The following is a 23,815-nucleotide window of genomic DNA, read 5'->3' on the forward strand; positions in this document are numbered from 1 at the left end:
GCTGCCAGCATCAGTGGTTTATTTATTCTTTGGTATATATGTATTTATTTATATTATACATGTTCTGTGTGCTCTTTGTGCTGCATTGTCAGATGTTCATGTGTGTCCATCCAGTTAATCTGCTCAGCAGATTTCATTATTATATTTTTCTTAATGCAGTTTTAGGGTTTTCGGGCTACTGTGCTCCTGCAGTTCCGGGGTATTTGTATTTTACACAACTGTCGTAAATACCACTCATGACTAGCACCCTTCACCCTGGGCATGGTACATATGGATTTGTTTACAAACTGGCAAAGATCATTTCTGAAGAGACAAGGTATAGGCTATTGCACAATTGCCATAAAGCAATTTGTCTGTGTTGGGGGGGAGTTGCAAGGCTGATTCCCCATAGACGGCTAGGCTAGAGCTGCGGATGGCGCTTGAGATTAAGCTTGCAGGAATGTTCCATTGGATAGGAGATGCTCCAAGGCATATATAATGGGCAGTCACTGTGAGGTCTGCAGGTTCACACATGCACACCATTAGGATGGGAATGCTTATTCTCAGGGTGACGCCAACCTTAGAAAATACCAAGTTTACCAATACCAATTTAAGAACATTTAAGCGACCGTGCAACCGAGATTATAAGTGGTCATTCCTAGTTTTGGTCTCCTCTGCACTGTATCGAAAATGTTCTTAAATGTTATGCTATTGCTAAGTCACTTTGGGGAAAAAACATCTGCCAAATGAGTAAAAAAAATGTATGTAAGATACTGTAGGAACAAGCAGACTTCTAAACACATTTCTAAAATCACAGAACATCTCCTTAACATGGTAACTATTGCGTATTTTGGCAGTGAAACAAGGGTGTCCACTACATCTATATCCACCTATTGTAAGAGTGACACAATTTTAATTTTAACGATTAAGCAATACTTGACCAAATGTGTGTTACATTTTTAAAGACAGCCTACCCTAAAAAAAAACACTGCAGTTATGAGACAAAACAATAGTTTTTCTGAAGTAGCTACAATGCTGTACAATAATATTTGCAAGTCCAAAATATTGAATTTCCTCTATATGAACTGCAAATAATTGCTCCAAATATGCAGTTTTGACACTTTTATTTGATAGACTTACTGTTGTTGTGGCCATCCCATTATGTGTTGGATGAGTGCTTATGGGTGTAATCTTTAGATACAACAATCACTTATTTATTATTATTATTACGTTTTGTTCTACTGCCCAATTGTATAAAAAACGAGTCACTGTTATATTTTCATTATGATTGATGTGTGCTCCTTCCTGGAGAAAGACTGGTGAAACGGGAGAGTGAATAGAGGTGGGGGTAGAAAGCAATTAGCCCACGCAAAGCTGAAAGTCCATAAATCTCAGTGATGGAAACCAGTTGGATAAATGAGTAATGGCACATCCCTCAGGAGAATGGAAATTGTAATTGACTTAGATAGCTTAACTATGAAAGGTAGCCCTGGGTGTTTATTTGGCTAATGATAGAAACTGTATTTATTGGAAATTCTTCCAGAAACATAAATTATCTGTCCTGGAATGAGTAAAACGTGTATAAACTTAAACTGACTGACTAGGTGATTGATTTGTTAGTTGTTCTGTTCAGGAATGTGTCGCTCATCAGATTATCAGACGTTTCTTTTTTTCTTTATTATCACTTTTGAAAAATATGATCCTGAAAAATGGATTGTGACATCCTTATCGCTGGCTGTGATCAGGACAGATACTATGACACGGCCTAACAAATCATTTTTATTTTTACTTTTTCTTACCATAGTTCCCTGCAAATTCATGTAATGACATCCAGAGTTCCTTTGAGAGGATGAGAGAAGCATAAAGAAAGACAAACATCAGTGCAGCTCAGTGCCTGGTTTCTTCCACATGCACCGTTGGGAATTGTGGCCAAAAAAATGCCTTCCATCTGTCCACTCTACCATAATAGCCTGATTGGTGGAGTGCTGCACTGATGGTTGTCCTTCTTTACGCTTCTCTTATCTTCTCAAAGGAACTCTGGATCTCATTCATAGTGACCATTGGGTCCTTGGTTACATGTCTGACTAAGGCCCTTGGTCCCAGATTACTCAGTTTGGCTGAGCAACCAGATCTAGGAAGACTGTTGGTTGTTCCAAACTTTTCCATTTGAGAATGATGGAGGCTACTGTGCTCTTGGGCACTTTCAATGCTGCAGAAATTTTCTTGTATCCTTTCCCAGATCTGTGTCTTCACACAACCCTGTCTCGCAGGTCTACAGACAATTTTCTCGACCTCGTAGCTTTGTTTTTAATCTGACATAGACCATCAACTGTGAGACCTTATATAAAGAGATGTGTGCCTTTCCTAATAATGTCCAAGTTTCCCTGTCAAACAAATCCATAAACTCAATTGTGTCACCAGTCAGTCCTGTCACAAGAAACATTATCATTTAAGAAAATATTGATAAATTAATTTAATGAACTGTGTGGGGGTATAGGCCTATATTCACATAAATAACAATAGGAGTGCCTGATATTTATTATCTGCTTTCCATCCACTATTTGTTAGTAAAAGTGCTTATATATCTTCATGGACGGATTAGGAACTTCCGGGCCCCTGGGCCCAGATGTATTAAGGGCCCCCCACTAATTGTCGCATATGTGGGAGGGGGGGTTTGGGTGTCCTCCCCCAGAAAAAATGTAATTTGTTTGATGTGATTTCCTGTATTCTGGTGCATTTTGGGGATGGCCAATACTAAATTCAATCACATTCATAGCCTACATCCTGATTTGTTGATATTAAGGCAATGATTCCATGCAAAGGCTTGGTCTTCAGGGCCCCCTGACCCCTTGGGCCCCTGGGCCCAGTAGGCCCGTGCAGTAATCCATCCCTGTATTTCTTATGGGGATTACAAGACAATGTTAGATACAACAGGGACATGTGATCAATAAGAAAATGTTATTTGTGTAACAGAAATTCAGGAAATCACTGGAACCTATACAGATTTGTACATGACCGGGCCTGACATTTTAGGGTTAAATAAAAAATGTAGCCTATTTATTCAAGCATAAAAACACCCTGAGATGACAGGATAGCCTAGGTGTTTGTCTTAGTTAAACATGGACATTATGATTCAGATTCCCTGAGGAAAATCAGATAGTCCTGTCCAGATAGCCTAATAGATATGCCTGGACTCCTTGTGTCACGCTGTATAGGCTCTTTTATAGCCCAATTGTCACCTGTGGTCATAGCAGACGTACAGCAAGTGCTATTCACTGTAAAGTTGTTCTGTGTAGCCTGCTGCTGCTGCTGCTGCCGCATATAAATTGACTAACCTGCATCAGGTGCTTGTACTGTTATAACGTCGAGGGATAGCCTACTTCAGCAGTGGCCTTTCATAAGCTGCAATTTATTTGATGAATGTTTGGTTAGCTGGTGTGGATTGACTTGTTAGTGGGTAGTTGATTCTATGCTCATCGAATGTATTTTGCTGCTTCAAACCGAGGATTATGCGGATTTGGCGTTGAGGGATTATCTGAACTGGAAAACCAGCCGACCCAGAATAAAGAAATAATGTTCTGCACCTGGGTCGAAGCTGAAACGGACGGTCTTCCTCGCGTTAACCTCTGCGGTGATTTATAAATAAATTTTAAAAAAGGAAAAGATATAGACATCGGAAAGAAACCGAGGAACATCACTATACCAACAAACCTGTGCGTGAGCCAGAATGCTCTTATAGGCTATGCATAATGCTGCTTAGATACCTTAGCTTACAGCGCTATGTTCTAGCTTATTTCTTCCCAACAGTCTACTTAGAGCGATGAACTATGTGTTTTTATGTAACGTTAACACTGTTTCGGTTCTCAGAGTTGGGTAACCGCAGGTTACTATGTTTTTTGTTGTTGTGACTATTGGGCTCGTTGCGCACTTTTATCGTTTTGGGAGTCCCTTTTGGGAAGCTGATGCAGTAGCCTAGATTAGTACGCGCACTACTGTATTAGTACGCACCTACTGTACGCGCCCAGACGGATTCTGTGAGCAAAAAAATATGATATGATAGGAATGCCTGTGATTCATTGCAGTTAGATTGACAGGGAATTGAGCACCGTATACTACCTACGGCTACAATGTGTAGCAGGCTTCCAATTATTGAAATACTCAAGTGGCGAGGTTAGGACCATTGTTTCCTAACAAATAAAGCAATTTTGTTTTATTACTGAAAATACTTAAGAGAACAACTCTGTTATAGGACACTTAAGCCTACAAATGGGCTATATTTTCTTTTAGGAGTAGTCTATGTTATATCCAAGCTTATATAACAACATTCTTCTTTCAAACAACGTTGACTTCTTTCTCTTTCATGTTATAGAGTGGCCAGAAATGAGTCAGCTCAGGGCACTGGCTGGTGCGCTAAGGGGAGGGAGCTTTTGGTTAAGAGGGCGAATAGGGGTAGGGGGGAGATACAACCCCTGCCGTGGCTGTTCCTTGGGGGCTGTCGAGCCCTCTCTAGCATTATGCAGCTCCAGCTATGTGGAGGAAATGTACTATGCTTGGCTGGAGGATCATAAGAATGTCCATGAGGTACACGTGCTTACCTCTTTCACTTAGCCTACCCACAGTTTATTTGAATACATAGGCCTACTATACAGAATATAATGGCTGCTATCTTTCAAGTGTGTTTTAAGACTCAAAGTATCTTGGGAATAATCTGAGTGGAAGCCATTCTTATTGCTTGATTCTTCCTCTCTCAGTCCTGGGATGCATACTTCCGTAATGCTCAAGCCTCTACATCTGTAGGGAAAACAGAGGCTAGACGCCCTTCCTCTCTACTGCAGGGCAGAGCGATGTCTCAGACCCCTGCAATGTCCCAAAAGGTGGTGGAGGACCACTTGGCGGTCCACACTCTCATCAGAGCATATCAGGTACACTGTGTCTCTGTTTTCTAGTTGCATCTGACTAATCCTGTTAGTACATGGTACTGTATAGGGACACATGCACCAATAACATGCAATAACATTCAAACACACGTTTGAAATGAATGAGGGTCAATGTATACATACTCATTAGGATGAGCATACACTTTGCTACATGTTGTGGATATGCAAATTGCACTATTAACATTACCCTACTTGGATAAGCCTCCCTCTTTTTCAGAAATGAAAGAGATTTCTTAAACAAAACAGGTGGCAATGTTTTCTGTCTCCCTCTGATGAATGGGGAGAACTATCTAAGGGATTTATTAAATTCTGTCTTGGCAGAGGCATGATTACGAATCCAGCTAACATGGTTGGCCTGTTGGGATATCTCACGCAGCTACTGCGAACAAGCCACAGTTGGCACTGGTGTTGAAAGCTGCCTTTCAGTGTGTGGGTTATCATCTCCCCACTTACCCTCTCTTTATCATGTCAGCTATATCTTACTTTCCTGACCACATATTATTGTTTTCATAGGTCCGCGGTCATCATGCGGCACAGCTGGACCCGCTTGGAATTCTTGAGGCTGACTTAGATTCTTTTGTCCCCTCAGATTTAATTACCACCATTGACAAACTAGGTAAGACTGTTGCAAATGTTTTTTATTATTATTATTATTATTATTTCTATACGTTTATAAATGCAAAGATAAAAATACTATTTGATATAGTTGATATAAAGCAGTTCCCAACCTTGTGGATGCTGGGGCTGCCTAATTCTAGCACACCTATTTATACAACAAACTTCTTCTCCATATCTAGCAACATTATGAACCTGAAAGAAAAATGACACAATAGCTATTTGTAGTAGATAAAGTGAAGCTAAGTGTGAAATACTGGCAATGGCATTGATAAGATTAACACAAGTGCTACTATGGAAATCCCATTGCACAGCACAGCATAGGTTGTCATCTGAAAATCACAGAGCATATTTATGGAGTGCAGGTTGAGAAAATATTACAGGTCAATAGTATCTGAGCCACAAGCCCCACATCTGTTTAGCTCCAGTCAATGACATATCACTTTGCTAAGGCAAAAACTAAAAGGAGTGTACTCAAGATATGTAGCCACAACAGATTAAAAACTGCATCCATGGGCATCCAGTCAATACAGATTTCACTATACATGCAGTATCATGCTAGGAGTGCTTTACACTGTCCCAACAAATGGCAGCAAAAAAACACCATTCTAAGGTTGGTAGTTGTTGGTTGCAGTCTAGAATCTGCCAACTACACACTGCCCAGACAGAAATTGAAAAATCTGACTTTAGAATAGTCAAACTCAAACAACTCCATCCAACAAACACAGACTAACGGTGCACACTGAGATTGTATCATTTTGGCCAGTAAAATGCTGCTTAAGACCATAACTTTTAATTGTTGATAATTGAGAATTGTTGAAAAAAAAAACACTTAGAACTGCATGAGTTAGTTCGTTATTGACTCCGGTTGTGGACAACGGAATCCCAATTGTTTTGGTTGTGTGCCTCAGGGATTTATGGTCTTGAGGAGTCCGATCTGGACAAGACTTTCCAGTTGCCTTCAACAACATTTATTGGGGGCGGTGAGACAACACTACCACTCCGGGAGATCATCCGTAGGTTAGAGGTGAGTGCAAAATGTACTGTTTACAGAAGGTAAGAAACTGAACCAGGCATTTAGTCATTGAAAAGAGAAACATGATTGTGGCAGTGTCTGTGTGTGAGGCCTGTGGCCTACATAAGGATCCATTTATTTTCTAAGAGTTAGTAGATAAAAAACTAGTGACTTACTAAAGTTGTATTGTACACATTGTATTTACTTTCCACAACATTATTGATCAACAAATATTTTCTGGGAAATCTGTCCTATTGGTTATTGTTGTACAGCATTTTAGCTTATGCTTAATAAATCTGAGATTTTTACTGTCTTGTTTTTTCTTCAACATTTAGACAGCTTACTGTGGTCATATTGGAGTAGAGTACATGTTCATCAATAATGTGGAGCAGTGTCAATGGATCCGGCAAAAGTTTGAAATGCCAGGAGTTATGCGGTTCACTAACTCTGAGAAGAGAACTCTTCTGGCCCGGCTGGTCAGATCTACACGGTCAGACTTTGATTTTTTGGACACCCGGGGCATTTCATGAATGTATATGAATTTGAGGGTGATTGCCCCTTGTGGCATATTAATGTTATTGGTTGCACCATCTCTACTTCACAGTTTTGAAGACTTCCTTGCTCGAAAATGGTCCTCAGAGAAGCGCTTTGGTTTGGAAGGCTGTGAAGTTCTCATACCTGCTCTGAAGATGATGATTGATAAGTCAAGTGAGGCTGGTATTGACACAGTGATTATGGGCATGCCCCACCGGTACAGTACTCTCAACTTCTGCCTTTATCTTTACCATCTTGAACAGTTGATTTCCTTGGTCCAATATCAAATGTCAACTTTTCACTGACAGGGGTCGACTTAATGTCTTGGCCAATGTTGTGCGTAAAGACTTGGATCAGATCTTTTGCCAGTTTGATCCTAAACTTGAGGCTGCTGATGAGGTACTGCCCGATATATTGCAGTCTTAATTGTAGCAACCTACAAAGTGTTCCCATTAAATATTTCAAAGCTGTCCCACATTAAGCCCATTATTATCTGTTTCAGGGCTCAGGGGATGTGAAGTACCACCTTGGCATGTACCATGAGCGTATCAACCGTGAGACAGACAAGAATATCACACTGTCTCTAATGGCCAACCCCTCTCACCTGGAGGCTGTGGACCCAGTGGTACAGGGCAAGACCAAAGCAGAGCAGTTCTACTCTGGAGACACAGAGGGCAAAAAGGTATGTCACTGCAACAGGGCTGCTTGATGCTCAACTGATTTGTCTTCTTTATATGCTGCTGGTAATTAAGGTGTGTATTATACTGGATATTGGTATTTTGTCCTCTCTCTATCGCTTAATTATGATCTAAAATGCTAGAGAGGTCAGCCGTAGCTCTTGTTCTCTCTGGTATATTTGAAGTTTCTCCTCAGTTCAACTTTCTAGTACTACTGTAAGATGAGTTGGGAACTTAGACAGTGTACTTGGAAGGAGCTCAGTAGCGTTTTAGATAACATATTACATGTTAAGTGACTCTAAAACCTCTTGATTAAAATAATGTCTTGAATCTGTATACTATCATACTGTTATATTTGTAACCACAATGCTATGATTCATGTTTTTCACAACATTTTTGTAGGTAATGTCCATCCTAATACATGGTGATGCAGCTTTTGCTGGCCAGGGTGTTGTGTACGAGACATTCCACCTCAGTGAACTTCCTTCGTACACCACTCACGGAACCATACACGTAGTGGTCAATAACCAGGTATAAGACCTTCACCACGCTGACCATGAAGTCCAATGAGTAATTGTTAGTTGTTAAGTTGTTAATGGCAGTGATTGAGTGGCAGAGATTGACCTCCTGATCACAGTGTTGTATGTCAAATTATTGCTTTTGGTTATCACAGATTGGCTTCACTACAGACCCCAGAATGGCACGTTCATCACCCTATCCTACAGACGTGGCTCGTGTCGTCAATGCACCCATTTTCCATGTGAATGCAGATGACCCTGAAGCCGTGATGTATGTGTGTAGGGTGGCAGCTGAATGGAGGAGCACATTCAATAAGGATGTTGTCATAGATTTGGTAGGTGGTCATTTTTTCTAACAGCAAATACCTTTACTATTAAGCTGATGTTTACCTTTAATGTTTAATTTAATGTTTTCCTCAATGTTTGTTATTGAACGGCATCTATATGAAATGGTTCATTGGTTGTAAATACTGATGTGGCTGTTTGTGTTCTTTGTATAGGTGTGTTACAGACGCTTTGGTCACAATGAAATGGATGAGCCAATGTTCACACAACCTCTTATGTACAAGCAGATCCGTCGGCAGCAACATGTTCTGAAGAAATACTCTGACAAACTCATTTCTGAAGGGGTGGTGACACTGCAGGAGTTTGAGGTTTGGTCTGGATTCTTCTCCCATTAAAGTCAGTATATCTGTTCAGTTATTTCCTAGAAGGCCAGAATTTGTTCATACTTCACATAAATATCATTGAACCACAAAGCAGAGGTGCGTTCAAATTCATCAAACATTGGCGAACGTTTGTGGTGAACATGTTTTTCTCTGAACACGGTTAAATTTGAACAATTTGGTGTTTTGTAATGGTAATTGTATTGTTACCTTCGTCAAGCTCACGTCCAGTTCCACTGTATGTTCGAGAAAAACTACCTCCTCAGACTGTTTGCGAGTGTTTGCAAATGTTCACCAAAAACTCAAGGCAAACAGAAACCTGTTTGCAAACGTTCGCCTATGTTTGCAAATGTGAATGCACCTCTGGTGTCATGTTATGTGATGTGGTACAGAAACTAAGCGTTGAGCAGTTGTAGTGCATCTGTTCAGGCTGCCTTGGTTATGTCGTTCTGCTGTGGTAGGTTTTTTTCTTGAGCTGTGCTTCAGGGCATAAAGGAGTAATGCTTTTGATTCTGCTTCATATAATGCTTCCTGAGACTTGATGGAGATTGTTTTCTGATGTGAGACTTTATTTTACAAAAAACAACATTTGTATCTTGCTCCACCCATTGACCCAGGGTATTATTGAATGATCCGTCCCTTTCCAGACCTCATGCTGAATGGCTGGAATGCCAGGCATGACTATTCCTCTTGAGCACACCACTCATACTCTGTCTCAATGGCCTGACAGTGTTCTTTATTCACTGTTGCCTCCTGTCACTTTTTCAGAAGCTCAGGGAGATTTCACTAGAAAAAAATAATTTGAACCTGAGACAATGGTTGTTTCCCCTTTCTCCCTCTTCTCCCTCTCTCTAAAGCCTAGAGGCATAGAATAAAATTGTTGTTAGTACTCAGGAAAGGCATTTCATTCTTCTCTCTTATTACGATATTGTTCACTGTGTCATTCTTGTAAATGGCCTAGGAGGTTAATTTCTTAATTGTTTGCAGGAGGAAGTCGCCAAATATGACAAGATCTGTGAAGAGGCTTACACAAGCTCCAAAGATGAGAAGATTCTGCATATTCGCCACTGGCTGGATTCTCCATGGCCTGGTACTAGAAAGCAACAAGCACACCTACTGTACTGTCACAGTTTTAAATAGAAAGAAATAATGAGTTATATTAATAAGTATTACCGGTATATTTTAAATCCAACAGACATTAAGTGAAGTATGCAGACTTATTTGTTTATTTACTCCTTTGCAGATTTCTTCACGGCAGAGGGGGAGCCCCGGAGCATGAGCTGCCCCACTACAGGTTTAGGGGAGGAGGTTTTGCAGCACATTGGCCAGACAGCAAGCTCTGTGCCACTTGAGGATTTTTTCATTCACCCTGGTAGGTCCTTGGGTTCAGTGAGAAGAAAGGTATATTACTTTTATATAAACATATTAAGAGCCCTTTCTTAGATCTTTAACTCCTCCATCTGAATTTGCAATATGGCTAGGAGTAGACTAAATTAGCTGCATTGATGAAGGGAAATTCATAGCAGATATTTTATTTACAACCTGCACCTCTGTGCTTGTTCAAATACTTGCTTATATGTCATCTGTCTCCATTGAATCGGAAACTCCTTTAAATTCCCTGTGTTTCTCTTTTCCCTTCAGTCAGTCAGTGGCAACATTCAATAATCAACCTGACTGCCAGTGAGCTCTCAACATGAGAACCATCAGAAGAGTACTTTCATTTTTGTGCAGATAAGATGTCCATTGACAAGTGGTTTTGTGTTTGTTTGTGGGTGTGTTTGCTTGCGACGGTCTCAGGGGTGTCCCGTATCCTGCGTGGCAGGGCGGACATGGTGCAGAAGCGCCAAGTGGACTGGGCACTGGGGGAGTACATGGCCTTTGGTTCACTGCTCAAGGATGGCATCCATGTCCGACTCAGTGGCCAGGATGTCGAGAGAGGTACTTTCAGGTGAGCCACGTGTGTGTGTGTGTGTGTGTGTGTGTGGTACATAAGTCAACTACCATAGCACTATGTTCCAATTCTGTTACGACTGTGCTTAAATGCCTTTGGCTGTTTTGCACTTTGCCTTCATAAGAAACACATCTGTCTGGTTTGGGAATAATGGGCGATGTCAGCTGCTCCTCAGACGGTCTGCTGAGGGAGAGACAGTGCCCTTATGGTGCTGTCACCGTGCTGTCTGACGGGAAGGCCGTTTGTTGGCTCTCTTCCTGGCTGACACATACCCATAGCTAGTCATAGGATCTTAGTCCTGTCGTCTCTCATGAAGAGATGTTCTGTTAAGAGAATAAGCAGAAGTTCATTTTGATTAATGCATTTAGTTAGTTCTGGTTCTCTCTTCTACCGTTATCATTTGAATGTAGGTGTTAAAAGAACTAATAGTTGGTTCAGGTAAAATAAGCACCCTTGTATGACTGTATGATTACAGAGAGGAAATTAGACTGGAAGAGTGAAGCCAGCCATCTGCTGTCCCATCAGCTTGTGAATTTATGTTTGCTGTCAGCACAGCATCCACGTATCTGTCGCTGTTTTGCTTTTGCATGTCTCCTCCACTAAGAGACCCTGGGAGTGAACATATTGGGACGCTTCAGTCTGCTAGTCCTGCTCGTTACTTAGGGAGTTAATGACTGAGCGTAACTGATTCAGTCATCTGGATTTGGGAATGTGCTGTGTCCTGTGTTTATGTCCCTTGATTGATGAAGTCTAGGTTTGGGGAAGAGGGCTCTGTTTACCAGCAGCCCCTTCTCGGTTTTCACATTTAATTCTTAGGGACATACAGTATCATAACACATGACAAATGTAATACCAGAAAGACTGTGGCTAATTGAACATGGCCAAAACAAATTCTTTTAATTTAGTTATTAAAAATGATTGCCTTTTCGACTGTCTTAAGGCAGACATTACAGTGGACTGTAAATTAAAAGAAAGCAGTAACTTCATATTTCCCCCTGACATGTTCATTAAATCAAGTAACACCTGATATGACAATAGCCTCACTTCTTACAGTTAACATAGATTCACCCCCAGTTTAAAACTGTTTACATAATCTGTCAGTTTATACTATTTGCTACTGACATCTAGTTCCACCCTGTCTCTGATGTGAGTTGTGATCGCTATCCAGTGGCAGCCAAGTACATGCCACGTGAGCGCGTGTGCACAGGACATCATTACTGTGATGTTAAGGAGACTTTAAATGATTGTCTCATCGTGCCACTTCAGATGTGTGAGCCACACATCCCATTTGAGAGGCCTGGCAAAGCTTGTTAAAATCTTTTGCTCCTAATACACTTCAGTTTCTGCCCCTTCTTCCATGTGCTGATCGAAACTGAAGAGCAAGAAGAATATCTGTCTGTTCCCCCACCCCCACCCTCCCTTGGGAACGAACGCGAGGAAGGAACTGTAGGAAAAGATTCCCCTACCCCCAACCATCTTCAGCTATGTGATACACTCTGTCTCAGTTAAACCCTATGTGATATACTCTGCCTCAGTCAAACGACTGTACAACCAATACAGATAGCTGTGAATCATATGTACTGTCTATGTACAAATAGGAACCCTGTTATGATAATGAGTTTCTTCTACAACTTCCTGAATATCAGCAGTTATTTTGTATCTGTTCTGTCTTACACATCTCAATTGACTAGCTCTTTTGGGTATGTCTGTTTTAGAAGAAATAAGATTTCCAGGTACCATTCATCAGCGGGATGGTGTGACCAAGAGAGATTAATTACCTGAAGGTGGTGTTCTCTTGTCTTTGCAGTCACCGTCATCATGTTCTCCATGATCAGGAAGTTGATAAGCGTATATGTGTCCCAATGAACCATCTATGGCAAAACCAGGCCCCTTACACTGTGTGCAACAGTTCCCTATCTGAGTATGGAGTACTTGGTAAGGGCACTGGAGAATAGAATCACTTACATTTCCATCCGTTTAAAGGATTAGTAATATACTATCTTGTAATACCTCCTGATGTTTTTTAGGCTATTAACTGTTGATTGACAGTTAAAGGCTGTTACATTACCTTGGTTCATTTTATGTTGTGGTCTTCATGTCAGGCTTTGAACTTGGATTTGCTATGGCGAGTCCTAATGCATTGGTGTGCTGGGAGGCTCAGTTTGGGGATTTTTACAACACAGCCCAATGCATCATAGACCAGTTCATCAGCCCTGGTCAAGCCAAATGGGTCCGTCACAATGGCATAGTGCTGTTGTTGCCCCATGGCATGGAGGGTATGGTAAGTTGCATTGACAATCAGCACTAGTCCTTCTCAGACAAGGGACATTGACCAGTATCTTTGTGGTCATATTTCTTTCTGCGTATATCATTTTGAGCTGTCGTCAGGCAGGCATATTTTTGTATGTGGAGTGTGTTTGTACAGTATGTATGCATAGTCCTGCCTTCATCAGCGTTTCTGTGTCCATACTAATCATTAGGGCCCAGAGCACTCATCAGCACGGCCTGAGCGCTTTCTACAGATGAGCAAGGATGACCCCGACCGCTACCCTGTAAGTGTCATTCCCCACCTCCTTTGCCTAAGACTGATTGCCTGTATTCTGGTCTGTAAGCACTTCAGGACCCTTGATTATCCATTTGGGCCCAGTGTTCAGAGTGTTCCTGATTAGCAACTCCCAGTCCAATGCTCAGCAGGATGTCAGTCCCAAGGGCAAAGCATTATGCTAGCCTGCTCATGGGGAGTGAGCCACAGCCGAGACTAAACACCAGCCTGCATCATCACTACACCCCCAGGGTCTCATCTCCAAATAGGTTATTGATCAGATGCAACCCTTCCGCCACCCAAAGAATTGTGCTACAGTGCTATAGCCATGGTTAAATGCTGATGGAGTATGATTGCCATGTTTAAAGGCCATCTCCATGCCTCAGTTATGCCCCTTGTACTCTGCACAGTTATGTCCCTTGTTGCACCTTTTGAAGGAGAATTGGTTAGGAAGCCAAAGTAACCAAGAGTAACTGTTTTTTATTGGAGTTTATAGTGCTATATTATATATCGTCATACTCAAGTGTATTGATATTTTCTTACACCCCTAACCAGTATGTTGTGTGTTTGCTTATAATTCATTGGAGCTGGATTTTTTATAAACCTTTTTCTTTTTTCAGGAAATCACTGGAGACTTTGAGGTACAGCAGCTTTATGACTGTAATTGGATAGTGGTCAATTGTTCAACACCTGCCAATTACTTTCATGTGCTAAGGAGGCAGATTCTGTTACCATTTAGAAAACCAGTAAGCTGTTATTTTTCATTCTAAAAGTTGTCTTTTTGGAAAGACATTGTCCTTTGATGTATAAGTGCTGAAATTGTCGTTGTCAATTCTGCCATCTTTGTATTTAGAATACAAACGTTACACTTAATTGTACCCCACACTTTAAACGTTTTAACTTACTTTGCTTTCTGCAACAGTAACTGTCTAAAGTGATCCCTAGTTGGAGATAAATACAGTGCTTTGTGGAGCATGAGAGTCTATTCCTGTGCTGATTAAAATGTGTAGCATCAGGGGATCTTATTGTTTGTGTTGCATGAACAACTCAGCGGTGACAGATGTGCTTGAATTCACAACTGTGCTCTTTGTTTAAAAAACTGTATTTTCTTGGTCTCAAGTGTACATAGCAATAAGTCTGAGATTTACTTAACACAACGTTATATCAGAATATATTTGCTAATGTTAATATTGCAGCCTTATACTGAACCTATTGAATTTTCTTTTTTTTAGCTTATTATTTTCACTCCCAAATCCTTGTTAAGGCACCCTGATGCCAGATCCAGCTTTGATGACATGAGCTCAGGTAGAACACATGTGTTTTTGTTGAACTTTTCATATCAGTATTGCCCCTTGCTAATATCAATGTGCCACCCCAACTTAAGATATCATCATGTATTGCTTACAGGCACCAAGTTCCGTAGGATTATTCCAGATGCTGGACCGGCCTCTCAAACCCCAGAAGAGGTGAAGAGAGTGATCTTCTGCACAGGGAAAGTCTACTATGAATTGGCCAAAGAGAGAAAAAAGCACAATCTAGAGAGCCATGTAGCCATTGTTCGACTTGAACAGGTAAATATCATGTTGCATCAGTTATTAGCACCATGAGTCTTTTTTCTACTTTGAAAAGTCAGATAAATACGATTTATAATATGGAGAATCTACATGGGATGTAGACTTCTATTCAGTGTATAATATGGTGCAGAGCACATACAAACTGTATTCAGAATGCAGATCTCAGTTGGCTACTTTTTTCCACTAGATATCTCCTTTCCCGTTTGACCTCATCAAAGCTGAGGTTGAGAAATACGGAAAAGCGGAGCTAATATGGTGCCAAGAGGAGCATAAGAACATGGGCTACTATGATTATGTCCGGCCACGTTTCCTCACTGTTCTATCAAACAAGAAGCCAATATGGTGAGTATACTGTCTGTGTAGGTCCATTAGCCCAGTTAGTACAACTAAAACCAATGTCTTCCGCCATCTCTGATTGCATTTGGGATAGAGTATATCCCTCTTTCAAATATATTTACCCATTCTCATTCTGTTAAAGATCACAGTATTATCATTTTGTTTGTGTTATGGGTAAAATGTACAGTATGTGCTGATTTTAGAAGATTAGTCTAGTCAGAATACTATGTCCTAGAAGGTAGGCTATCTGATGTGTATGCCCTTGACTGCAAAGGAGTATAAAGGCATTCTTACACCAGACTGACAAACAGCAGCACAACTAACTTGCCTTTTTCACGTTTCGCAGGTATGTTGGCCGTGACCCTGCTGCAGCTCCTGCCACAGGTAATAAGGTCACCCACCTGGCTGAGCTGAAAAGGTTCATGGATACCGCGTTTAACCTGGAGGCTTTTAAGGGCAGGAGTTTTTAATACCCTGAGCACATATCAGCATCAACGCACAATGTAGACTCAACAATCAACATCATCTAACATTTTTAGCCGCTCTTGAACTTTGGGTAACTCTTTCACTCAATGTACAATAAAGTATGCAAACCAACCATTAACTAACACAATCCTAACATGTATGCATATAACCTGGAATGGAATGAATATGCAAACATAATGGATATGCTAAGGCAAAGCTGTATGCAAATAGATTATGCACCATTTATAAGCACCAAAGAAACGGCTGTGCGTTAGATACCCTGTCCATTTGTTGAGCCTGTCTGTGGAATATTTTCACATCACTGTCACACTTGACTTCATCCAAAGACATCAAACAGCTGGTATAAAGACACATGATCATATTCTCCACAGCAGCCATAAGGTGTCTTTTCCATGGTGAGAAAATACAGACTATATGAAGAAAATACTGGAGGAAGAAATGCAGATCATATGAAATTACTGGAAAATGTTTTGCATTAGTATGCTATAATTAGCTATTAACAGGCTTTAAAATCAGTAAACATAAGTTACATTTTAGTATAGGTACATAAGCTACATCCTTATATCATTAAGGTGTTCCACTTGTCTGTGTTTGATGTCTGCTCAATGGTCTCTCAAACATTCAGAGGGATTCAGGTGAAACAGTAATGCTTTAAGATGTCTGGAGTTTAGCTTGAATGTATTCATAATGCATTACAGTTAAGGTTAATGTCTCACGAGTTGCAAATGAATGTATAAAGTACCCTGGTGATATTCATCTAAGAATGAACTCTATCTTTTATAGGAACTTTATTTTGTAGATCTTGAAATTATACTGATGATGCACCAACCTCTACATACTGTTGACATTATGCAATTTTGTAGCATTGTGTTACATTTGTAAGTATTAAAGTGGTGTGTAGAGTACATGCAGCATTTTGTCCTTTGCAGTATAAAGACCAAAACATAAATTGACTGTCACTGGTTTAATACGAATTCTTGACGGCTGTTGCTGCTGCCTCACACAGGTGGTCAAGTCGTCCATCACCACCTAGACACACACACACACACACACACACACATCAGTGGCACATTTTGAATGAAATATAATCAAAAAGCTGCTTTGTTAAGTGTAATAAAATGCACATTACCAAATTCTAGGTCTTTTATGTTGCACACGTAAACGCATTCTCCATTGACAATAAGCTCCACCTTGTTCCAGTCCAGCGATTTATGAAGGACACATCTATGACCGTTGTCATGTAGTGTAGCTGTTGTTGATAAGGAGTAAGAAACATAATTGTTTATGCATTTCACCAAGGCTATGTCCATGGATCCGCGTAACAATAATGAATTGCCGGAGTCTGGGAGAGCCGAAGTGAAATCGGTTAGTATGGCGCTTGTAGTTACCTTGGAGGCCCTGGAGACGCAATGTCCTGTGATCCACAATGCCACACGAATCATATGGTCCATATCGCACAGTCACTAATGTGTTGACAGGCATTGTGCCTACTACAGAACTTTCTAGCCAAGAATATACGAAGATTTTACAAGGACTGCAGGTGGCCACTTGCCAGGTGTGTATAAAGCAACGATTTTAGAGCGCAGCGGAGATCTTCGATCTGAGGTCCTTTCAAGTGCATGCTAGCCCAACACTTGTGCTAGTGCACGCTAGTGACGTGAAGTGAAGGGGCATTATTACGCAGGTCAAATTGTAAGATGGCCCTGCTTCCTAAACAACTCTTTATAACTTTTTGTTTTGTGCATCCATCACAGGTAGCCAAAGTGCCAATTTAATGTTTCATGTGCACTGATACACGACCCTGTATTTCCGGCGTCCTACAAACAGAAGTTAAAGTAACGGAACGTTTATAGGCAATTCATCGCTAACAGTGTATCAAGTAGCTGCCGATATAATCAGACCGATACAGGGCAGTGTACAGAATTATAAATATGTGTAATAAAGGGGAATTACAGAAGGATGCTGTACAAACTGTCAAATATATTGGACAATACCTCACATCCACTAGGCTACACAACTTACTGGTCAAACAAAAAAGTATTTTCAGTTGGAGGCTACGCCAACTAAGCTGTAAGGACAGATAGCCTACAGAAATACTTTTTTACCCACTGCAATAGCACTTAATGAGTCCCCCCTGAGCAGAGAGAGAGAAATAATATTTTTTGAATAATGTATGTATGTATGTATCTATCTGTGAATGCTGTGTTTGTCTGTGCTGCTGGAACATTGTAATTTCCCTCTGAGGATGAATAAAGTAGGCTAGGTACAAGAGTATGCAGACAGCAGATGAGACTCTTCTCCACAAGCCACCAGCATGCTGAACTGCCCCCCCCACACACACACACAAAATACACCTTAATTACTGCTTTTAATTTACTCTTTTAAGTTGAGCTGGCTCTTGAGTTTAATAATTTCATTACTTTTTCATTAATTTTTAATTTTATAAGTACATGACAATAAAACTAGGCTACTTGAACTTGATATATCTATCTATGTATCTACCCAGGGAAAGTAGCTACTGAATGAAGAAACAAATTACAAACAGCCATCGCGGTCCAAGCAGTGAATTTGCATACGCAAGAGTTTGAATGATTTGCCCACTTCAACAAATGGCTGAATTAGAGAATAGGGTAAACAATTAAACTATAGCGGTTACAGGATATTATAGAGTTATTAGTAGTACTTCTACAGTATGTCCCAATTATTCCTATAATAATTATTCCTATAAGATTACTATAATATTTTGTCCCAAATAAGATTCCTATACTACTTTTTCTTAAGGGGATTGCTCATGTGGTTAGAAAAATGGGCAACACCAGTACCCCTGTTGTCTGTATGACCCTGTACCCAGGATTAGAACCAGTCTGCCTTAGCATAATGTACTCCCTTCAAAATGCACTAAACATTCGACTATGAGGACTATGGCCCTCTGTGAGACAGAAGATATGAAAGGTAAGATAAACCTTTAGCTTAAAAGGGACAAAAACTGATGAAACTCCAAAAAACAAATATACAAAACAGGTCAATTTTCAATAAATAACTTTATTATATTTAAATACAGCAGTGGTGCTCAAAGTGTGGTCCGCAAGCTATCTCAAGTGTTCCACAAGTAAATATGGTAAAATATAATAGATGAGTTGTTTGCAATATTGAACCAACTTGTATGTAAATCCAAACAGTTCTGCAACACTACTATGCCAGTTTAAATCATATGAATCCTCTGACACCATAAGCAAGGTGCAAAGACAATAAGCAAGGTGGTTCAGTGAGAAGGCCTATTGTGTAATATACTGTTGAAGTAGGTCTACTGTTTTTTTTGCTAGGTGGTCCGTGAAACACTGACAAATAGTAATATTGCAGTCTATTAAAATAATGCAAACACAAAACAAGAACATCCAAACTATGCACAGAATTAACAATGTCCTCTTTTTGCCAGACGATGCAGACATCTGGCCTACAGATCCTTTGTAAGATGGTGCTGGGATTATTTAGGGAAAAAGGTCTGAGTTGTTGTTTCGGCTTGTATTGTCCTGGGGATCCGAAGGGACAACACACAAAACACATTCGTTGGCTGTGATGATTCTATTACATTGCTCTTTGATTGCGCTGGGCCATAGGTGGAGCCATCAGGTGTTATTGTGGAGATGTCGATTTCATCCTCCTCCTCCTCTTGATCAACCCGAGGTCTTCTAGCTGGCCTTGGATGAACAGGCTTGATGGCAGTAGAGGTAGCAGGCCCCCATGCCCATGGTGTTTTCGAAGTGCTTGTATCAATACTCATACTTTTCATGAAGTATTCTGTTTGGATACCTAAAGTAAATAAATGTGTATTACTGTCAAGTTACAAGATACTAATAGTACACAGGACATTCACTATCTCACAGAAAACTGTACTGGCACAATGGAAACAAAAATATTTTAGTGACTGTGGTAAGGTGTATGATGTACTAAGTAGCACACCCACAAGAAGACATTCGGTAATATCAATTCTATCTGTTATGCAATTCATGGGTTTCATCTGGTCCATTTACACAGGTGTATTAATCAAGCACCATGCAGTCTGCATTCATAATCGAGGTGCTTGATTTTATACACCTGTGGAAAGTGACCTGAAGAAACCCATGAATTGACTTTCCCAAACATTGACGAGCACATAAGAACCTGTATTAGCCTACTAGAAAAAGACTTCTAGAAACTAACTAGCACAACAATAAAAGTTAGATCACAAACCTTTGCTTCTAACGTGATGACCTAATGTAGGCTAGAAAGCTGTGTAGCCTGACATCAGGATGTGCTCTGGAAGACATACAAAACACTAAGTAAACAGCAAGTAATCAAACAAAACATCATTGTAGGCCTACAAAGGTCAATGTAATAATGGCAAGAAGACATAAATTATTTGTGGTTTAACGCTTAGGTTAGAAGATTATAGGTTCAACAAGCTAAATCTCTGGGTAGTGTGGTCAGTTTCTTATGAGTGTACTGTAGCTACACCAGGCACGTAACTGAAGCATTCCGTTCGCGTTATGTACTGCAACAATTAGCTTCCAATAGGCCTAATCAATGGAAGTAGCTACACCTGGCGTGTTAGTGGCCTGTAGGCTACGTTCGGGAAAATAGACCATTCCTCTAATGGATTTTACCAGAGCCCTTCCTATTAGACATTCTCTGATTTTACACATCGCGAACAGAACACTTCAGTTACAGTACGTGCCTGGTGTAGCTTCCTGTAAGCCTAAGCCTAGCTTGTACCCTTTTCATGCATGCTATCGTGTAGAATATGAACATGCTATTTTGTAACAGATGTTAGGTGGAAAAGTTTGTTTGTACTTACAGCCTGTGAGCTGGTGGTCGATCGTCATGACGGTACAGAACCAGGTTTTCAGAACATCGATGCAAAACCACTTTCTAACTGTAGGCAGTGAGTGTGGTCAAAATGATTGGAACACAGAACTAATGTTGCACTACTTCGGTGGTGGTGTTCCAACGATAAATCCGAACCATTTCTTCCTCAATTCATGTTTCTAAGGCAAGACATGCAACATTGATGTGTTATTGCCACAAATAACACAGGCATGATTTTTTTCCGCCATGTTAGCAACTTGCTGTTAGCTCCTACTAGCGCAGAGAGATAATCCCCTAGCCGCAAAATCTTCCAGTCTTCCTGTAGGTGGTCACAAGCCAAGGTGGGCGAGGCCATGAATAATCAGTTTCCCTTCGGCGTCATTGGGAAGGGCTCTTTCTGATTCGCTTGTTTTTCCGTGTATTTTCTTTCATTGGCTAATGCGGGCAATGGGGGTAGAAGATCATTTTCACATGCAGCATGCATATGCAACTTGGAGTGAGCTATAGTATTTCGAAAGTAATAAGTATTAAACGGTTTGTCAGGGAATGAGACCTTTAAGAAGTCGATACATACGCTTTTTGTCATTGTGCCTGCAGTACCCATAGATATATATCAATGGCAGTACCTCTGTCTGACACTCCCACCGCTAGCCTAGCTTAGCACAGTGCCCCCAAGTGAGTGGCTCCAATAGCCTACAGCCACAGGTGGGCACACATACATCAAAAACTATTTTGTTACAAACTACAAACTACCAATACTGGCACATGTGCGTGCGTGTGTGCCTGTGTGTGTGTGTGTGTGTGAGTGTGTGCACGCCTGTATGTGTGTTTGTGTGTGTGTGTGTGTGTGTGTCTGTGTGTCTGTGCGTGTGGATGTGTGTGTGCGCGCATGCGTGTGGATGTACAGTATGGGCTGCCATAGACTTCCATTGGAGAAGAATAATATTAGGAAAAGGTACAAAAGGTGCTTCGCTGCTTGGCCCCCAATAAAAGAGGTCTTTGTTCTGTAATAACTACATTGCCATTATCGACATTGTGAGCAGTTTATACTTAATGACTCTATCCCTTTATGCAAGCAAAACATTTTATGTTACTTCAGTTACTTTACTTTACTTTTAGCGTTTGTAGCCTAAACCATGCTCTTCCTTACTTGAAACACCTTTGTTGAAATGCAATAAATTGAACACTGAAACTAGGGAGTAGTCTAGTGGGTGTTTGGGAATGAACGTTAGCTCAGATACTCACATTTATTTCCTGTAGACTTTTTGTGGTCTTAATGCAACATTTTACAAAGCACTGACAGGGCCACCAAGGACTGTGAGCGAGTCAGAACAGCAGAAAAACCTATTTAGCAAGCAGAAGTGTCCCAGCCCGGTGTTTAGGATGCATCGTAGACATGTAGCCTATCTATGCCCTGCTGTCGCATTAGCGAATGTTAGCATTGTGGCTAACTAATTTAGCTCCTGTTAGTATGGTCAGAAAAGAATGGGATGACAGTTGAAAGAGACAATTACAGTGCTGTCACAAGCCACAAAGCGGTGAAAGCGTAAGCTACCATTGCGTTGTCATTGTAGGAAGTCACAGTGAAGTGGAACAAAGTCAAGTAATGCATGCGTGTCTTGCAGCTAGACGCTGCACCATCTGGTGGACAAACTCCGTAATGCCAATACTGGAAATGTAGCCTAAATGAAGGATCAATATTCTGTATTTTTCTTAAGCCTACAGAATTTAAAATGATTTCCCAGAGGAAAGAAAATGTTAAAATGAGAGCTCCTCTCTTTCTCAATTGTTTCTCCTAGACAATAATGAGATCACAGTGATATAAAAATGAGATTATAGCTTTTGTCTCCCGCTTCTCAGGTTTGTCTCTGGAGCAAAAGAGTTAAGTTATCTCAGTGTAGACTCCCTTTAATATACAAATGAGATCTCATCAATATTTTAAATAATGCTCAGTGTTGTCTAATTTATACATCTCGTATTTTACTCAGGCTGATCCACCAGAGAGCTCTCTCTGGAAACTCATGCAATTCTCATTTCAAATCTTTTTGGTAAATCTCTGTAAAAGAGATCTCTTCACAAGCTTGAACCGTTCTCATTCTAGTCATCTCAGTTTAGTCCTTTTTTGATTTACAAAAGAGATCTCAGCAAAGGCTTATACAATACTCAGACTTGCTCAATTTATATATCTCATATTTTACTCAGGCTTATCCATCAGAGAGCTCTCTAAGTGAACTAATGTAATGCTCATCCAGACCTATTTGTTTTATAAATTAGACTGATCTGTAAGAGCTCTAGCTGTTGTACAACAATTCTCAAATGATTTTCATTGGCTTATTTGTTTTAATTGCACAAATTGCACACAAGTTCACATTTGCAAACAGTAGGCTAGGCCTAACCATGTGATGTGACCACCACACATGACGATGCTCTGACAGACCTCTGAAGTTCGCCTACAAAAAAGCTACCATCTATGCCCATATAAGGAGATCACCTGTTAAATTCTCCCCGCAGGGGAGACGATTTAAATCGAGACGCAGAGCGTTTTCCTGAACGCACTTTTGTCTTCAACCTTCGAGTAGATATTATAATCAATGGTACGTGAAGGCGGCACAATTTGCTTTTTGCTACCCCAGAGCTAACTTGCGAAAATGCAGTCTAGATTTGGCGCCCAGTGAAACCAAGTGAAAAGGTGTGTGGGTATGAAGGATTGTGCAGAACTTGCCACCACGAAAACTCAGAGAAGGTACATTAACATTTTGGTAATTTGCTAACGTTCTTGCATATTTTTAGACTCAATATATCATTGAACAACCTGACGAAGCAGCACATAAAGTTAGCTAGCTAGTTAATGTTAGCTACTTGTAAGTTACATCACTGGCTGTGCCACATAAAGCTAACGTTAGACAATTTAACGTTGCTAGTGCTAGCTTACTTTGCCTTATACAGCTTTAGTCTGTATGTTTTGAATGGTGTTAAGCCATGCTGTAGCCAAAATGCACGGAATTTTAAAATGTCTTTGGGATGTCAGTCAAGATGACGAAGCTAACGTTATTGCCACTGGTTTAAACTGGTTCCAGCTTAATTCCACTGAAAAGAGGCCGGCAGCTTCTTAAAAAATTGGAAGACTACGCTAGACCATCC

The 23,815-nt window shown here is 40.5% G+C and overlaps 2 protein-coding genes across 4 annotated transcripts; one reads left to right on the forward strand and one right to left on the reverse strand.

Annotated features, from left to right (window-relative positions):
* The first annotated feature begins 3,095 nt into the window (after positions 1-3,095).
* On the forward strand, positions 3,096-16,585 carry ogdhl (oxoglutarate dehydrogenase L). 3 transcript variants are annotated; one of them, XM_048270103.1, is made up of 23 exons: positions 3,096-3,610; positions 4,349-4,560; positions 4,731-4,901; positions 5,430-5,532; positions 6,443-6,558; positions 6,882-7,036; positions 7,151-7,297; positions 7,389-7,479; positions 7,583-7,762; positions 8,160-8,288; positions 8,431-8,610; positions 8,776-8,928; positions 9,928-10,030; positions 10,184-10,312; positions 10,738-10,888; positions 12,699-12,826; positions 12,994-13,172; positions 13,372-13,443; positions 14,054-14,179; positions 14,666-14,738; positions 14,841-15,004; positions 15,195-15,349; positions 15,690-16,585. In XM_048270103.1, the coding sequence occupies exons 1-23, from the start codon at positions 3,460-3,462 to the stop codon at positions 15,811-15,813; spliced, it is 3,192 nt and encodes a 1,063-aa protein (XP_048126060.1). In that variant the 5' UTR covers positions 3,096-3,459; the 3' UTR covers positions 15,814-16,585. The 3 variants fall into 3 exon arrangements, with proteins under 3 accessions (XP_048126060.1, XP_048126062.1, XP_048126061.1); XM_048270105.1 differs by having other exon boundaries at positions 3,507-3,692; XM_048270104.1 differs by lacking the exon at positions 3,096-3,610 and adding an exon at positions 3,704-4,149.
* Positions 16,586-16,778: 193 nt separating this feature from the next.
* On the reverse strand, positions 16,779-17,490 carry c18h10orf53 (chromosome 18 C10orf53 homolog). The gene is made up of 3 exons (XM_048270107.1): positions 17,218-17,490; positions 16,959-17,078; positions 16,779-16,858 (listed from the first exon to the last, which is right to left on the reverse strand). Exons 1-3 carry the CDS (start codon positions 17,309-17,311, stop codon positions 16,794-16,796), a joined length of 279 nt encoding a protein of 92 aa, XP_048126064.1. The 5' UTR covers positions 17,312-17,490; the 3' UTR covers positions 16,779-16,793.
* Between the last annotated feature and the right edge of the window lie 6,325 nt (positions 17,491-23,815).

The sequence above is a fragment of the Alosa alosa genome, chromosome 18 (genome assembly GCF_017589495.1).
Source record: "Alosa alosa isolate M-15738 ecotype Scorff River chromosome 18, AALO_Geno_1.1, whole genome shotgun sequence".
Classification (NCBI taxonomy): Eukaryota; Metazoa; Chordata; class Actinopteri; order Clupeiformes; family Clupeidae; genus Alosa; species Alosa alosa.